The following is a 20,236-nucleotide window of genomic DNA, read 5'->3' as shown; positions in this document are numbered from 1 at the left end:
CGAATTTCTTAGTCATTTCATGAGGAATTGAAAAGGTATTGTCAAAGCAATCAACAACAATTTTTCCATCAACCAAATTTTTCCTTAACCTCAATTTCTAGCATTCCTTTATTTCCTTAACCTCATCATTTGGAATTCCAAACTCATAATTGTCCAAACTCACACTATCCAAACTCACTCCATTTACAAAGTGTTTAGCATGGCAAGGGATGCCAAGAACTTGAATGCAAAAGACGTATTGTAGAAGAATGTGGAGATATGAATTAGTTTTGACAGTTTCACAAATTTCATGAAGGTGTTTGCCCAAAATAATGATTTAAGTCATAAAGGAGAAATCAATGCATTTCTCTTGTCGAATTTGGGTAAATAAATGACATCTTTATCATTTCCTAACATTTTAATTCAAGAATGTTAGAAAAAAGGGGCAACTATTGATATTCAATTTTTGATCAAACATACTTAATCCAAATGAAGATGCAAAAATTTAGGAAAAATAAAAATAAAAGAGTGAAAATTGTGTTGTGCAGTTGATCCGTCGTTTAGGGCGGTCGACTAGCTTTCCTCCAAAACTAGTAGTTGGCCAAAACTTGTAGGCAGTCGACTGGCCCCTCAAGGTAGTCGATTGACTTGTAAAAATTTAAATTTTATGAGTTGTTTCTACGTGATTGACTAGAGATTCTTGGCCAACCATGTGCCTTATTAATGCCACATGTCAATCTCTGACATAGACAGTTAAGAGGTGCTTATTCTTGATAGTTATTTTCAAATTCAAATTCGAAATGTTATTCCTTCCCTCCCTCCATTCAAGGTCTATAAGAAAGGCATCCTTGCGGAGACTTTAGGGCAGAACAAAGGGAGGGCAAAGTGAAGGTTTTCAAGAGGAATTTTTGAGTTCCAAGAGGATTTTCATTTGAAGAAGAGAAAGAATAGAAATCATACTTCTTTTCCAAATGAATATAAATCATACTTCTTTTCTCTTGAAAGAGACTTTCAGGTGCAATTTGAAGTAAGGTTTCTTCCACTTGATCTATAGAGGATTCTTCTTCAAAAAGGTCAATGTGAAACCTTTTACTTCATTCATTTCCATGAATATTTTTTATTTTAACACGTTGAAGCATACATGTATTTCTTTGAATATTATGATTTGTGCTTCATGATTCTTCTACTTTCCTATGCTCAAAGCGTGTTAGCGGGATCATAGTACATCTTTCTTTCATGTTTGTAGAGGAAAAGGCCCGATAGGATGTCAAAATTGCAAGTGTACATTGAAGTCCTTCTTCAGGCAGTCAATCGGCCACACCAAATGGTTGATCGAGCTCTTCTTCTTTTGAAAATGTAGTCACTTGCTATAGGTGGTCAATTGGCCCCTATATATGGTCGACCACCAAATCCTGAGAGTGTATATTTTCCATTCTTTCTTAACTTATTAGGTAATTTCAAATATGTTAATGTCTCTACATATAGTAGAGTACTTGTGATTGATATTGGGGTATCTTCTCACTTGAATTTTCATGGTTTCTTTACAATTGGGGGATCAACTTTTTTCATCATTTGGGGTCACATATCCATGAAATAGTGTTTGGGTGCTCTCCAATCTTTTCATCTCAAAGTTATCAATGTTTTACAAAAAGTTTTCATTTTTCTTGGGGTCATACACCCATGAAGTGGCGTTTGGGTGTTCTCCAATTTTTTTTTCAAACTGGTGGTCAAGTTGGATTTGTGGTTCTCTCAAATTTTCACACTTTTCAAATGGTTTTCCTGGTTTGCCTTCAAAATAAACCAAATTTGCCTCTTAGAAAATTTACCCTTTTAATAGACCATTCATGATGTGACAGTTGGGTAGATTAAAAGGCCTTTTTCTGGAAGACAAGATCAGGATTTCAAGTTAGTTTTGTTGGTTTTCACCCCTAAAGAAACCAAAGTCATGCAAATTCATGTAGTTTGATATCTTTTTCAAAAATAAAATTATTTTTTTTGAACATCAAATGGTTTGAGTCCACTTTCAAGGATATATAGGAAATATACTTTGTAGATTCAGCCGTAACAAACAAACAAAAAATTCAAGTCTCCTTGCATTTCTCACTTGTTTGGTATGCATGTGCATGCTATGTGTGTTCTTTGTATTATTTGTTTTGTTTTTTATTTGACTTCAAAGTAGTAGGATTTTCATAAATCTTATAAAACTCTTTCAAGGGTTAGTTCTTGCAAAAATTATCTCAAATGGGATGTACACACACACACACGCACATAAGGTAAGCACGACAACCATTCAACGCAATGAATGTTTTAGAGTGCTAACCATTTGAATTTTCAAAAATGAGGATTTCAATGGTTACCTTCCCTACGCACAATAAAATCTCTTTACATTTCTCACTTTTTTGGTATATATGTGTATGTAATGTGTGTTGTTTGTGTACTATTTCTCTTATTTTTTTTATTAGGTATCAAAGTACCTTTTCAAGGATTGTTTCTTTCCCAAAAACATTTCGAAAAGGATGTACACACACACACACACACACACACATACAAGGTAAGCACGACAACCATTCAACGAAATGGGTGTTTTAGGGTGCTAACCATTTGAGTTCTCAAAAATGAGGATTTGAAGTGTTACCTTCCCTATGCACAATCGTACTCTCGAACTCAAGCTCTTCAAAAGACATTCCTTTATTTTTCCTTTTCAAAAATAAAATAAAGTAGTGACTCCGCTTTCAAAGTTTGTTTACAATCACCAAATGTTGGCAATCCAAATGGGTCCTCAAAACCCAATATCAACACCTCTCTCTCCTTATCCTTCATCCATTCCCTTTTATCCTCTTCTTATATTCTAACTCAAGTTTGTTTACCTTCCTCTTTTCTTCCTTCTTTTTTTCTACAAACTTTTACAACTAGTATGACTCTTTAACTCCTTATTTCATATGATAACCCTTGTGTAGTAAGGCATTTATCCCAACACCTTTGACTGGGGTTTTCAAATAACAACCCATCTTATCAACATTCTACCTTCTCTATAATCAATCACCCCATAGCATATTCTAAGTGCCTGGCACCAGAAATTGATAAATAAAGCTCTCCCTCCATGTACACAAGGAATGCCCTTAACTTATCACTTTATTATAATAATTATTACAAACTTGAAGTTATCGCATATAACCATGCTATGGTTATCTCTAATGTATCCCTTATGTATAAATAGGTAATGAAATTGTGATGCTATCATCCTTGTTTACTAAAGTCTTAGTATTTTGAATCACCTAAATTTAAATTTGGTATGTTGAAGGAAAGTTTCACAAAGGTTTCAACTAGGCCCCTCTCTGCAGCAATGTACATGATATATGCTTTGTGAGGTGAAACATATATGACATTTGAAAATTTTGAAAACAACCTTTTTTTTCTGGAGAAGAGGAGGACAACTATTTGAAACTTGTTGGAAATTCCAAAAGATCATTATATTATATATGAGTAGTAAAAGTTGGAGATGAACATCCTCAAGCTCCCTCCCCATATTATGCTTACATACACATCTTTAAATTTAGCAACATTTAAAGATAGTTGTAAACAAACTAAAAGGCTAAAATGTTCTAGAACAAAATAATATCTCAATATATATAAATATATGATTATATAATTCTTTACTTTAATATAAATGATGTTTGATTAATTTATAATTATTCTTGACTTTGGTATTACCTTTCTTCTAAGCCAAACTAAGAAAGTTTTACTATTTTGTGGGGTTTGGGACATAATTAATATCTTTAGAGTTCATCACATTTGATTATAATGTGGAATACAAAATCTTTGTTCTTATTTCATGTTCTCAACATGTGTCTTCTACTACTACTACTACTACAAAACCTTTATCCTTATTTCATGTTGTCAACATTTCTTCTTCTTCTTCTTCTTCCATGCTTTAATTGTATATAATTAGAAAAAAAAAAAAACATGACAAGAAAGGAAAGAGGAAAGAGAATAAGTCTTGTATATATTTATTATGGGCAGTTAAAATATGTGGAATTAAACTTGGGTTCCCCCTATTGATTGATCCCCCCACCCTACACAAGGAATAAGGATTCGAGCCCTATTCTAAACAAATAATATTTATGTAAAAGTATGTAAATGAGGGTGATTTGATTAGTACTACTAGGGGTGATTGTGTGGTGCTAGGAACCACACCCTTTTAGGGGCCTTCTATAATGCATGCTCAAAAGAAAAATAAATAATATATGACATTAAATTATAATGACTAATTAATAAGTGAAATTGTATCACATATAGGTCATTGATGAAACACTTCGACTTGGAGGCATTGCGATTTGGCTAATGAGAGAGGCAAAACAAGACATTGAATACCAAGGTAATCTCTCTCTCTCTCTCTCTCTCTCTCTCTCTCCTTATTGTGTACTAGTGATCTGCAACTAGTGCATCATATTAATGTTTGTAAAATGATGTCATCCATATATATGTACGTACACACACACACACACAAGGACATATATATATATATATATATATATATATTATAGTTATAGTGCTTTAATATAATTTTTTGATAAAGTTCTTGAAGGGATGTGGTCATTTCCATCATTAGCCATATGGATAAAATATGTTTCCTGCCTTTATGAGGACTAAATCCTCCTCTAAAACCATATTCAATTATAATTTTTTTTAAAGAAAATGCTAGTTATACTCAAAATTTATATTCACTAGATCATTCATCCTTATGTTAGATTATTGATAAGGTGTCACTTTTTTAATTTAAAAAATATATATATTCTTCCTTATAATGATCGAGTGCACTGTCAATTAATAAAAACAATTAGAATATCAATTTTTTTTTCCTTTAAGAAAAATTTTCAAATTACCAATTACTTCACTCATTTTTAGTTCAATATGATACCTTTGCAAAGCATTGATGAGTTATACATGGCGTTATGTCAAGTTTTTATTTCACTCTTTCCCAATTCTTTTGGAGATATATGTAAAAGTTATATATAACAAAAATTCTCTTTATCTTTATGAATTTTTGGCAGGATATGCTATTCCTAAAGGATGCTTTGTTGTTCCGTTTCTTTCTGCAATCCATTTGGATGAGAATTTGTACAAGGAAGCTCTTACATTCAATCCTTGGAGATGGATGGATTTCGAAAACCAGGTTAGATCGATTATTTAAACATTTATTATTTAAAGTAGAACAATATACCCGATATACATATGCAGCATGTTGTCCACATGCATATACATCTGTGATAGAAGTTTTTATACCCAAGTTCATAGTGACCTTAAACACAAACAATCACTATGAGTATAGAAACACAATTACACGAAGAACAAATTGTTGTTTTGTTATCCCACATTGGTAGAATACTTCCACCTTAGTATAAAAGGTGGTTTTGAATTTTTTATATTATTTGTCCCACATTGAAAAGAAGTGTTTTTTAGACTTGAGGTTGAAGCTATATAAAGAGCTCAACTCTTCATTTGTAAAACACACCTCCAAGTTGTACTTTGTCAAGAAGTAGTGGATTGATCATCGGCGCCCGAGGACGTAGGTAATTCTATACCGAACTTCGTAAATTTCTTGTCTTGTTCTTTTTATTGCTTTATTATTGGTTTCTGCATTGTTTTAATTTCTTTTATATTCAATAGCAATAGTTTTAGTATTGGTGTTTGGCACAAGTGGGGTGCCCGGCACAACACAAATTTGTAACATGATTGAGTATGTACATGCACAACCATGTGCACAATCATGTGTTGAATAACCATAACAATCCATGCCTTCGATTTAAATCCCTTTAAGTCAAGCTCAAAACCTCATTCACACTCTCTCTCCTATAACCCTATGATTCTTCTTGTAATAGGTATGTGGACGAACAAGAACTCATACTCCTGCATGATTTAATATAAGGAAATTCACATTTTTCATATTTGGTTCTCAAGGAATTTAAGGAAATAAACTAAAACTTATGGAAATAAAAGAATACATGCATGCTTATTTTGTATGTTGTTTTTTTATTTGTAATCATATTTTAAAAAATATTCTTAATAGTATTTGATAAAAAGGATGAAGTTTGAATCAAGTGAGGCCACTCAAACCCTAAACAATTAACGTCCCAATGTAGATAAGCACATTATTGAACCTTATCACTCCTCCATATATATCGCGGTACAACTTCAACTAGCCATACTCCTTGCAAACCACAAATTAATCCCTTTTTAGTTAAAAAATTATATCAATTATACAACCTAAACTAAGATGTGATTTTACTATTGTGTCAAAACTAGTATTTATGATTCCCTACCAAATGTCATAAACTTGGTTGAGAAGAGGTTCCAAAGTTGGGTTAGTTTCTACTTTAATAGACAAGAAGATTTTTATGTTGTTAAATTAAAGAGACTAATGTCTATGTTGTCAATTCAATCTATCATTTTCCTTCTCCATTAGTTTTTAACTAAGCTTTAGAGTGGCACACAAGTTAAGTTGTTGACCATCTTTTGGATGAAATTAAAGCCCTATAAGAAACCTAGAAATATAACCAAAGATTAATAGACAAACAAAGATATGCTAAATAAAGGATATGTTGTTAAGATCACTTTGAAGGGAAATGGAACCAAAAAACTATTTAAAGTGATGGTGATGGGTAAAAGATTTTGATGAACATTTTTTGTATAAGCCTAAAAAATTTGTTGGTTGGAATCTATGTTAAGATAGATGACTAAGGACTACAAACAAGAAGGGAATCAACTCGAATGAAAGACAATTGAGGAGTTACTCTTGATATTGTTATGAAAATATGACAACATGGCTTTAAGGGATGAGGATACTCTTTATGATAGGATTGCTTTCTAGATTTTGCTAGAAATATGTATATGCAATAATGACACATAACTAGGCATACTTCTGGAGATATGATATGTCCAGTTTGGGTGCTTATATTCATACTTGGACCCAAGACCTAATAAATTATGCTCTCGTGTCATGTTAGTGTTCACCCAATATATATATTAAACCCACTCATAAGGTTTCCCTAGTCCTACCAATGTATCATATCAAAAGAAAATAAATTATGGCTAATGTATTTCTAGAATACATGTTGTTGGGAATAACGAACAAATTCCCGAAACCTGTGAGAAACAAAATAGAGAAAAAAATAACGTCAAAGAAAAATCAATCACACGTACAAGACAATATTTATGTGGTTCGGCAATTTTGCCTACGTCCACGAAGTTGCAGTGATTTCAATATTATCAGGAAGAAAACACAGAGAGTGCGGCGATACAATGCTCTCCCTCTCGCTCTCTCGCAGATACAACCACACCAAACCCTAATCACCCAAAAGCAATCCTTTTTATATGTTGCGCCTAGGGTTCCGTTCCGAATGGGCTCCAAAATTTTCCATGGACTAAGCCTTAGGATAGAAATCTCTAATTAAATAGAGGTCGGTTCGTCATCCAAATTAAAACACGACTAGGCTCCACAAAAGCCCAACACATGTTTCTCTTTTTTGGGAAGCTTCCAAACACGTTCATGGATGAGTAATAAAGCATTAAATTATGACCACCAAGAGTGTTCAATATCATCACTGGTGAAAGTAGCACTAATTATTGGGAAAGTGCATTATTCCCCTATACTATGACTTTGGTCCACAACCAGATCTCATCAACGTTCAATGTAAGGGATTGGCTATCGATGTATGGAGTGTGACTAATTTAAAGGTACTAGAATTAGCTAAATACAATTTTGTCTTCTTAAAATATTTCATTGAAAGATGAACTTAGGAGGGCATTGCTTCGAAGGCCAAGGGAACATAAGGACTTGAAAACGATATTTCTTTAATGACAGATAATGGTGATAGCACTTCACGATATGATGTCCCATATCATCTAGGAGTGAAAAATATTCATGAAGCCATGGAAAATTGTTGGGATGCTTCATATATATCTTGATAAGGAGGATTTACTATGAATATAAAGTGTATATAAAAGAGTAGTGCTTAGCATGGTCTACACTATAAATGACCGACCTTCCATATAAACTAAAGATAACAGAGATGCTAAGTCTCTCTCTCTCTCTCTCTCTAACAAAATTGACAAACTTTATTGATATGCCCTTACTTTTCGTGGAGGAATACCATGGTTACAAGACAAGTAATTGGGAGATTACAGATAAAGAAATTAAAACCCTCCCAAAAACAACACCAACAACCAACAAAACCAAGTCAACAAATCCAAACAATGGTAACTAAGAAACAAGTCTAAACAGGCCTATATAAAATTTTAAAAAAAAAAAAAAAAAAAAAACTTTAAACAACTCTAAATCTACTAAATAAAACTCGAGAGTTGAACTAACAACGAAAGGAAGTGAGACCCAACTTATCCATCTGAAGTATACCTTTTAGAGAACGTGGTAAAAAATTTTGTTTTTCACAGATGACATTGTTTCCCATTTCTCCTTCTTTTGCAAGAAAATCAGTTGCACTATTGTCTTTCCTATATTGATGGATCACCATGAAGTTCACTCCTTCTAGCTCCGCCACAAGCTCCTCCCAAAAATCCCAAAGATACCACAAGGTACATCTACCTTTCCAAAGCCATTTACAATAATTTGCGAATTACTTTCAATAATGACATTAAAATAACGAAGACGTTTGCACAAACGAATTCCTTCCATTATTGTTTTTAATTACGCACTATTGTTTGTACCATTGCCAAAATAGCTTGAAAAATATGCTTTCGCCATGTCATGGCAGTCCCGAATAATTCCTCCACTTCTTGAAGTACCTAGATTGCCCCTATAGCTCCCATCACAATTAAGTTTTTTCCACCCTACTGGAGATTTAACCCACAAAATAATTTTTTCAGGTATTTCACAAACTCCCTGATACTTAATTTGAAACTCCTTCAAAATCTTAATGTCTGACATCTTCAATTTTCGAAAAGAATTAGTGCTCACAGGTATAGAACTAACACAGTATCGAACACTTCTAGATCTGATATGCACTTTGATATAATCTTTCATTCTCGCTTTACATCTTCGATTCCAAAGGCATCAAGTCTCTTAATGTATCCTATTCCACAAGGATGCCATGAATAGTCTATTGTTTTAACCTAAAAATGAAGCATATGCCTTCTTTTGTTATGAGATTATTGTTTGCAATAATATATGGGAAGTAACATAGAAAGAAGGATAATAAGCTAAAACTCAACAATGACGTTGAGTTATTTACCATCACAGAGCTTGTAATGGGACATCAATGTTAATGGAGCTAGGAAGAAAAAAAAAAATGCACCTACTCACTACGTGAGGTCAAAGAACTTCTCTTGTTTTAAGTAAAGCTATGTACAAACACGCAAGAAAAAAAAAAACTATAATGCTCAAAAAATTGGATTTGAATTTATAAGCTAGTCAATGGAAATGGATTTAATAAATAAAATATGAAAGGTAATATCAAAAGGATTGATGACCAAAGGATCAAACTTGAATTCTATAGAAACAACTAATCAACAAAGGAATTTATCAACCTAATAGGGAATACATAACACAAATGAGTTGTGAATTGGTAATTAGCTTGTTTCTCTTGGCCCAATTCATAATGAGATTAATTACCTGTTAAGCTGAAATGGAAACAGAGAAAATGGAAACGGATTTGAAAAGGAAGATCTATTCCCAAGAGGTGGGGGTGAATTTGGATTTTAAAATTTCTTTGATTGATTCGTTAACTTATTTTCATTTCAGCTACCACACAAGAAAAGTAAGTTTTCAATTTTAAGTTCAATGGAAAATTAATTTTGTTAAAACCTTTATAAATGAATATACTAAGTTGAATATCATGTTTAGCACCTCAACACAATCCAATCAACACAATCCACAAAAGATAAAGAATTCAGTAATGCTGTCAAGTTTCAGCACTTTAGCAAACCAAAGTAAGGTTTAAGAATATTTGTTTAATGATAAAAAGCCATATATTTGTGTACCTGTTTTCTTAATATAAACCACAATTCTAACTTTCAACAATCTTCCAAAAACTCGAACTTTGAATAAACTTTCAGTTAATTAGTCTTGGGTGTTAACCAATCAACATACTCCCTTTAAGGTTTCTGCAATTTATATTGATCAACCAACGTACTCCCTTTCATTTTCTGCAATCCAAAAATTAAATTAATCCTTGGTTTATTTAATTTCCAATCTGCGTAGTTTATATGATCAAAAATTAAAATCCAACCGTGTAGTTAATATAAATAGGAAATTAAATGAGAGTAGGGAAGAGAGTTTTTACGAGGTTTGGCTATACCCACCTATGTCCTCGCCTTAGGCTAAACCACCCAAGGATTCCATTATAACCACTCCTTTATAGATAGGAGCAACCATACAATCTCTCCTTCAATAGGTTAAAGTGCGCCTCTCCAAGCAATACCCCACACTTGGTCTAACAACGATTAAAGAACCGGAACCATCTACAAAACAAGAACAAGTTTTGGTATACAAAGACATTCTTAACAAGAGCAGATTAGTACAACAATTCAACACTAAAATATACTTCAATTCAAAATAATAATTGAAAGAGTTTGAAGCCTTTAGAAGTATATCACCATGAGCTTTCTTTCTTGATTGAAAGAATTCAGTATAGGCTTAGAATTGTGTGAGAGATTCCCAACAAACCTCAGTAGAGAATGCAGAAAGTAATTGCACAAGAGAGCTTTTGAGAGTATTGAGAGTTTTGAGAGCAAGAAAGCTTGATTGATGTTATTGGAATTGGTGTATTCCCAAGAGGGGGTGAATTGGGTATTTAAAATTTTCTTCCTAGGTCAATTAAAATTTCAATAACAGTATTACACAAGCGTAGGGTATTTCTATACAATCATAAACTTAATCAAGAATTAAACGCAAACATTCAAGTGTTGAAATTTAAATTACATAAATTAAAAGCAGGTACAAGAAATGTTATCGGGGTTTGGTCAATACTACCTACGTCCCTGTCTCAAACTCACAAGCAAAAGGATTCCACTAGTTGCTCACTTCATAGGTGGAGCGACCCCGTTTACAACACCTTACCAGGATGGTGCACCTAGTTCTCTTAACAGGGTCTAAACCAGTCCGAGACTATTCATAGGGCTAGTCTTCCTTTTCCGATCATACGTCAAGAATACAACAAATATTCAAATAGAATATTTTGTACAACCAGATTGCTTCTAATACAAGCATATGTGTACAAAAATAAACACAAATACACTCACGTATGATATGCAAATTAAGCTCAATGTGATAATGTGATTTTCACAAAAATAATCTTTAATAAAGATGTGTATGATAAGTGTTCAAAGATTTTATGCACAAATAAGAACTTTCTCCAATAATTTTTATAAATAAAGTGTTGGAGAATCTAGGGTTTATGGCTTAAAATAATGGCACCATCCAATAGATTTTATTGCATTATCCGTGACTGAGGTGGAGTATATGACAGTTGCCAAAACTACAAGGGAGGTTTTATGGCTTACTGGTCTAGTAAGAGAGTTGGGGTTACAGCAAGATGGTGTGGTGTTGTATTGTAATAGTCAGAGTGTCATTTAATTGGCGAAGAATTAGGTATACCATGCTAGGACCAAGTACATTGATGTGAGGTATTATAGGGTTTGGGAATTGATTGCTTCGGGTGAACTTGTGTTAGAGAAAGTTCACACATTTAATAATGCAACATATATTCTGACCAAATCAATTACTTCAGAGAAGTTTAAGCATTACTTAGACTTACTTCATGTCTTCAAGTGACAGAAGGGAGACATACCCAACCAAGCGTTTTTAAGTTCAAAGTGAAGCAGTTTATGTTTTTTAGATTCTCCTAAGGGGCGTATAATCACCAAGGTGGAGATTGTTATTTGTGGTTCTTATACTTTTATTTTGATAAGTAAAGAAGGAAGGAGGAAAAACATGAAGGGGGCAACATAGTAAGACTTGTCGACGAAGGGCCTATGCTCGTCGACGAGGGAACAGCAAAGGTTCGTCGACGAAGGCTCTAAAGCTCATCGACGAATAATTATCGAGAGTAGGAAATTTCAGACTTTTGGTTTCATCGACGAGAGTCATGTATTCGTCGATGAAGGTTCTTCTTGGGCTTGTTGGCAAAGCCTTGTGTTCGTCGACGAGTGGCGCCTGGCCTGCGACAGTTTTTCTAAATTTTGAATTTTTGAACATTGGGTGGTTGGGCAAACGGGGGGAAACCTCTGAGGAAACATTATATATGTCATCTAGGCATATTTTGAGAGTGGGAGTGATAATTAGAGAAGTGTATTGTGTACATTTTGATTTCCTTAGTAAAATTTGTGTGTCATTGCTTTCGTATATGTAAGCTTTGTCGAACCACGTAAATCTTTGTGTTGATCTTGTTCTGATTATATGTGTTATTTACATTCACTTGTTATTATTTATTCTACTATGCATCTTCATTACACGATCCATATCACAACAACATGGAAGGAGAAAAACCAAATGATGTTCAATCACAAAGCTTAGCATAACTAAAAAGAAAAGTATATTATTCTCAAGTATCTATTCCAGTGGATTTATCTACTCTAAATTTTTTTCCATATTTCTTTTGATTATTTTGGGTTCCCTAAAATCTTTTTTCTTTGTACCTTATTGTCCTTTATTCTTATACTTCTTATGTTTTTTTCTATTTTTTCATGTACATGTTCTTTAACGAATTCCTTTGCTTGACTTATTAATAGACAATCTTAGTTTAGTCCCAAGGGAGCTCATCTTGACTAGGTTATGTTTGAATTGAAGTAGCATAACACTATGTGCACATAAAAGTTCTAGCAAAGAAATATTAAGGTAAATATAGACAAGCCTATTAAACAATTATGCTCTTATCTTTACCAAAATCTTTTACAAGGCCATGTGTGTATCATTTGCCTCATCCGCAACATTGTCTCACAATCAAACATTACATGTTAATTAATATGAGAAAATAATCCAATATATCAAATCTTTAGAATGAAAGACATTACTATGATATTTCACCTTCATGTAACTTTTCATTAAATCATAAAACATAATCTCTTTAGATACCAATTTCAAAGGACTATGGTTACAAAAATTGATAATTATTATAATTCTTAATTCAAATTAAATTAAAAATCTTGATCTTGCCCCATCCTTCAAGAAAAAAAAATAATGAAAATAGAACAAATAAAAACCAACAAACTTATAGTTTCACTATTGAAGTACTTGTCTATAAATCTACAAATAAAATTTAGTTTATTTGCTTTTGTTGTAATTTCACTCTGTCCAACTTGAAAACAACTTCTCAACGGTAAGAATCAATGAATTGCAAGACTATTAGAATTATAGTGAAGTTTTAAATATCATTTATGTTTACTATGTATAAAATACATTAAATTTTATAAATAAAAAATTTATTTCATTTATTAAGTTAAATTGTTTCATTAATTTAATTTGTTTGGATAGTACAATGTAGTTCATAAGATATATGTTATGTGCATAACTAAAGATTACAATATATTGCATATTCTATTTTATTAACGTATACTAATACTACCCATATAATACGAGTATAATATATTTTTATTTCAAAGAATTAGTTATTTAATTCCTCAAATTCTTATCCTTTTTTTTAATTCTTGTAGTCCAACTAATTTTTCTATGTTTTCAATATATTATTTCTTTTTTAGTCGTCCGTATCTCAAAATAATTTTGTCTTTTTTTCACTTATGGGCAATTTTGCCATGCTTATTTCAAAAATTTTATTATAATAATTTTCCTTAGGATTATAAGGCTAATTTTTTCCTTTCTTAAAGTTGCCTTCTATTTTTGATATCGTTTTGTTTTTGTTATTCTATAACTTGTACTTACTTGACCTAATATATTCACTTGCCTTCTTCTAAACAAAAGAGCTATTTTTTTTCTAAAAAATTATTTACTGTGTCACATGCATTAAACTATCTATTAGAATGCACTTACGTTTACTATGCATTCTAACTATTGCCCTTTGTTTTTCTTTTCTATTGAATGAAGGGAAAAAGAAACTGGAGAAACAATGCATTTTATTCTCCCTTTGGAGGGGGTGCACGATTTTGTCCTGGGGCTGAGCTAGCTCGCCTTCAAATCGCTCTTTTCCTTCATTACTTTGTGACCACATATAGGTGATCCTCTCTCTCTCTCTCTCTCTCTCTCTCTCTCTCTCTCTCTCTCTCTCTCTCACACACACACATAAACATGCACACACTTGCACAAAAACATATAAAGAGGCATGCACACACATACACTCAACACATAAATTTGGTAAATTTGCGCATTACCAATTAAAGAAAAGCATCACAAAGGGCTTGCTTATCTTTGTAGATTTTTTGGATTTCATGTGATGCTCCAAGCAATCTATTGGCTTGGTAACTTGTATAGAGGAAGCATGACCGCAAGTTAAAATGTTTAAGAAAAATTAATACCCATAGAATACTCAAGACCTTGTATGCAAAAGTTTTTTCCTTCCTCAATAATCTTGTTGGGGTTATCCCACATCGGTTGTGGAAGGGACTGAAAGTCAATTATTAAGTATGAGGAAAATCCTCACCCCTTGAGCTAGCTTTTGGGGCTGAGAAGGCTCTAGACCGCCCAATACTGGTATTAGAGCCATGGTTCAACATTCTCTCAAGGATGTCTGGTGGTGCTTGCTGATTTGGAGCCCGAAATGTGAGGGGAGATTGTTGGGGTATCCCACATCGGTTGTGGAAGGGGCTGATTGTCAGTTATTAAGTGTAAGGGAAATCCTCACCTCTTGAACTTACTTTTGGGGTTGAGAAGACCCTAAACCGCCCAACATAATCTTCTAATGTAGGTTCAAACCCCCTGAGTTTTCTGAAAATGACACTCCACCCATTGTGTTCTCAAAAACTACCAAAGAACCCCCTGAAATTTAATTTTATTGAAAAAATGAAATTCCATTAATTGAATGTTAGTCAACTATTATGTATATGTGGGAAACAAACTAATTATATCCATAATAAAGTGATATTTTCAAAATGACACCTATTTAATAAATTAAATTAAAAAATAATTAACATAGTGTCATAAAAACTAACTAAACAACTTGAAGACTTAATTGATTCTCAAATTATTTGGTCTATCTGGTCCAATTGCTTTAACTCAACCAATTCTTCTTCCTTTTTTTTTAAAGAAAAGAGGGTGGCACCTTCATTTATTTATTAATATACCCTCACTTTTGGCGGAAGAATACCGTGGTTATAAGATAAAACAAAAGGGAGAGTATAGAAAAACCCTCCCCAAAAAACCAACATCAGCAACCAACCAAACTAGGTCAACAAAACTAACAAAGAAGATAAGAACATAAACACAACCAAAATCAAAATAAAATACACCAAACATAACTCTAGAGATGAACTACCGACGAATGGAAACAAGACCCCACTTATTTATCTGAAGAATACCTTTCAAATAACTTGGTAGAAGGTATTGTTCTTCGTAAATTACATTATTTCCCATTTCTCCTTCTTTAGTAAGAAAATCAGCCGCACTATTGCCTTCCCTATATTGATGTATCACCATGACGTTCACTCCTTCTAGCTTTACCACGAGCTTCTCTCAAAATTTCCAAAGATACCACAAAGTACATCTACCTTTCAGAAGCCAATCAACTACGATTCGTGAATCACTTTCAATAATCACAATAAAATAATGCAAATGTTTGCACCGAATTCCTTCCTCAAATGCTTTTAATTCCGAACTATTATTTGTACCATTGCCAAAATACCTTGAAAAATCCGTTTTTACAATGCCATGGCAATCCCGAATAATTCCTCTACCTCCTGAAGTACCCGGATTACCCCTACAACTCCCATCACAATTAAATTTTATCCACCCTACTAGAGGTTTAACCCACGAAATAATTTTTCTAGGCCTGTCACAAACTCCCTCATGCTTAATTTGAAACTCATTCAAAGTCTTAATGTCCAACTTCTTCAATTTTTTTAAAGAATTGGTGCTCTTAGCAATAAAACTAACCCAGAGTCGAACATTTCTCCATATCTGATATGCGCTTTGATAAACTCCTTCCATTCTCACTTACATCTTTGATTCCAGAGGCACCACGTAATCAAACACAGAATCAGCCCAATTAAAATACCTTTAATAGACGATTTTTTAGCATAGTGGAACCAATTTGTCATTTTATTTTTTCAGGGAATGGATCATTGGAAAGGAATCCCCAACACCACACTAGCCCGACTGTAACGACCCGGCCCTTTACACTGACTCAGGTGTCACTCACATACATCAAATACCTATACCTGTTCAAGATATGGAAACAACCCGCCCTAAACAGGGACATACGGGTGTAAATAATACATAATCATGATGTAAATGTCGCGAAAAAACATAAACATCCATTGGGATTACTACTAGCCTTATACCAGAGTTTACTAATACATCCATAATTTACATACATTCGGACTTAGAGTAATCGTCATATTACAACCCTCCAAAAAGGACTTTCATCAAGTGTAGTACAAAATTGAGATACTTACGTAAGCTAACCAAAATAACCACCCTAGTCCCTTTATCTACTAGGACCGACGCACGGACAGACCTGAAAATAAAGATTGTAAGATAGGGTGAGACACCTCTCAGTAAGGAAGAAGGAGTTACAACAGTGTGTGACTGCATACATGCATATTTTCATTCAACATCTGGAATATAAATCAAATATTTTCAATACAGTAATGCATCAGGTATATCATCATTCATATTACAAAATTCCCACATTTGTCTTTCGACCATTTAATGATTTATCAGATGACCAACAGCAAAATATCCCTATAACCAGTTTTACCCCGTGGCTCGGGTTGTGCACTGGTACTCGTCCAATGTCCTGTTCGTGCAGACACTGCCGAGTACCTACATACGATCCGACTGCCCCCGTTGGCCCAATATCAGCCAATGGTTTCACCCTACTAGCCGACCATCTTGGTACCCACATCGTTTAGTACATGTGGTTGCACGTGTACATCTAGCTACGATATCGTGCCGTATCATATAACAGTAGTTTATTTCAACTCTGCAAAGAAAGTATTTTTCAACCCTCCCGGGACTCTCAAGCTGTGGTTCCATTTATCATAAATTCAATTTATACAAATATGATAAGATTTTATTTCCCATAATCTATATCAATAGTATAGAAATAATTCCAGCAGGTTCAAACTGGTGTCTTTCCACTCAGTTTACCCCTCTTTATTTACTGATGCGGCTCGGTGTATCACCAGCCTCTGTTTATCACATTGTCAGTATAACAAATTGGAATTTCATTCCCATATTCTATATCAGTAGTATAGAAAATACATTCATTTCCATTTCAACATATATCACACAAGTTTAATACAAAAACCCGCTAAATGATAAAAATTTAATATACATAGTTTAACTGAATAAATAAAGGATTCGAGTCTCTCCTACTATAGTATAAACACAAATAAATAATATTTGTAAAATTTGGAGATCACACATCGAAATCCTTATTTTTACCAAAAACCGTAAAATCGTCAAACCAGCATCTCTGCTCGGTAGAATTTCACAAATAAACAGTTAAATCATAGATAATAACATAAACTAGCTTTTTAGCGGTTTAGTTTTCCAAAATAGCTGTTGTAATCAAATTCCCCTTACCTTATATTCGAAATGAAACTTCGTACGAAAACGGTCCAAAACAATAACCCGAGATTCTAAAAACCTAAAACCACATAACATAACCTTACTATGTTTTCTACTGCTATCCAAATATCCAATCAAAATTAGGATCAGATTCCTACCTCGATTCTTATGAAAACCCGAAACTCTCCGAAACGATGATCCGATCCACTAAAAGTGTAGAGTTTTCTCTTCTGATCCACGCAGTACCCTCTGTTTTTGGAAACGGATGACGAACGGCGAAGGATCTTAGAGAGAGAGTGAGAGAGAGAAAATGAGAGAGAGAGAGAGAGAGAGAGAGAGTGAGAGAGAGAGAGAGAGAGAGGAGAGAGAGAGAGAGAGAGAATGAGAGAATGAAAGAGAATAAGAGAATTTATAGAATAAATCCTAACTTAGTCCTTAAGTAATCTAAATAAATATCTCTTCCAAGATATTTATATATAAATATCTCAAAATATCTCTTTTCAAAATATCTTCTTCTTTTTTTTGGGTCGGGTTACTACACCGACGCTTAACCTCTGAAGCCACCTCACCTAAAGAAAGAATGTGTTCAATGTTTTCTTGATTTCTCTGAACGCAGCAATCACCAGCCAAAGCCATCAATATACCTTTGTCCTGAATTCTATCATCTACCACCAAACATCTAAACCAGGTTCTCCATAAACACATTGAGGTTCTTCTAGGTAATAAAGAATGCTAAAACCAATCATTCCACACAAAATTATCACTTCTTCTCCTCACTGCCTCCCAAGCCATTTTTGTAGAAAAATTACCATCAGGGACAGGCTTCCAGACAAAAATATGCTGCCCACTTTTACCCGCCGGCACCTGGTGCAAAATTTTCCTTGTTTTATTGGCACCAACCAATTCCAAAACTAAATCAGAGTTCCAATTATTATTTAGCCAGCAATCCTTAATACACAGTTTCTTGTTCAAAATATCCTCAGTGCTCATAGATAACGGGTCTGATGACAGCCACCTGTCAAACTAAAAAGAAGAGTTCCCACCTCTCACCAAAATTTTAACATTATCCATAACTTCTGGAATGGTGGCCATAATTGATTTCCAGAACCGAGAGTCATTTGGTTTCCCCTTCCTTATTAATAAATGATCATTTCTGCAATATTTAGCCCTGAAAAAACCTACCCACAAATTGTTAGAAGTGAGCAATCTGAAGGCAAATTTCATGAGAAGAGATTTCTAAACTTCCTTAAGATCTCTTAGGCCCAGACCCCCTTTTGAGGTAGGTTTGCAAATTTTCCCCCAAGAGCGCCAATGAATCTTCCTTTTATCCTTCACCTCTCCCTATGAAAAATTAGAAAGAAAAGAGTTAATGCGAGAAAAAGTGACCTGCGAAACCTTAATAACAGACATCAAATGAATAGGCATGCTAGACAACACATGTCTTAATAAAATCAATCTTTCACGTTGCGAGAGCAACTTAGATTTCCACCCTACAATTTTTTTCCTAATCTTTTCCACAATAGGCTCTAATGTCCTAAAAGTCAATTTTCCAGACACCAAAGGAGCACCCAAATATGTAACTGGGAATTTATCTTCCATGAAACTCGTGATTCTCAATAAACCACGCTTCCGAGTAGGAGTGATGTATTTCGAAAGGAATAACGCTGATTTTGTCTTGCTGATTTTTTGACCTGACCACTTCTCATACATTTCCAAAGCGTAAACTAAATTTCTAATAGATCTCTTCCCACCATTCGCAAAAATAAGAGTATCATCCGCATATAACAAATATGAAACCAATAGGGCCCCAATCGGATGATTAAATTGACCAATCCGACCAATTTCATAGTTTTCCCTAAGCAACCTTGTCAAAACATCCTCCATTATGATGAATAAATAAGGAGAGAGTGGATCCCCTTGCCGCAAGCCTCTCGTAGATTGAAAAAATCTTATAAAGGTTCCGTTCATCAAAACAAAAAATCATGGGGACTCCACACAATTTTTTATGAGCTTGCAAAACATATCAAAGAAACCAAAAGCCTTAAGAACCTCCAGAAGAAAATTCCAATTCACTCTGTCATAAGCCTTAGCCATATCGAGTTTTACCATCACATTGTTGCCAACCATTTTTTTGTGCAAAGACTGAACCATTTCTTGAGCAAGTGTAACATTTTCAAAAATACTACTCCCAGGAATAAAAGCGTCTTGTTCATGCGAGACCAACTTATCAACAATCTCGGTTAGTTTAAAAACAATAATCTTGGAAATAATTTTATAAGCCACATAACATAAACTAATAGGCTGAAATTTATCAAAACTAGAAGGATTATCCACCTTCAGAATTAAAACAATAAACGAAGAGGAAAAAAACTTAGAAAGAGTAGTGCCCTGAAAAAAAATCCATTGCCGCATCCAAGATATATTTTTTTACAATGTCCCAACAAGATTTATAAAATTCAAAGCCAAATCCATCCGGTCTAAGACTACTTTCTTTGGGAATAGAGAACACTACTCTTTTAACTTCTTCTTTTGTCGGTTCGGCACAGAGGAAATTGTTATTAGCAT

At 33.7% G+C, this 20,236-nt stretch overlaps 1 protein-coding gene across 1 annotated transcript in view; it reads left to right on the top strand.

Moving 5' to 3' along the window:
• The window catches only part of LOC131158594 (abietadienol/abietadienal oxidase), a 59,141-nt gene that overhangs the window by 20,284 nt on the left and 18,621 nt on the right, over positions 1 to 20,236 (top strand). The window contains exons 6-8 of the mRNA XM_058113461.1: positions 4,276 to 4,354; positions 5,031 to 5,152; positions 14,030 to 14,157. Coding sequence (XP_057969444.1) covers positions 4,276 to 4,354; positions 5,031 to 5,152; positions 14,030 to 14,157 — 329 coding nt within the window. The remainder of the gene's footprint in view (positions 1 to 4,275; positions 4,355 to 5,030; positions 5,153 to 14,029; positions 14,158 to 20,236) is intronic.

This window comes from Malania oleifera, chromosome 6, assembly GCF_029873635.1.
Source record: "Malania oleifera isolate guangnan ecotype guangnan chromosome 6, ASM2987363v1, whole genome shotgun sequence".
Classification (NCBI taxonomy): Eukaryota; Viridiplantae; Streptophyta; class Magnoliopsida; order Santalales; family Ximeniaceae; genus Malania; species Malania oleifera.
The sequence above is the reverse complement of the archived record's forward strand: the minus strand, read 5'-3'. Positions and strand labels throughout refer to the sequence as shown.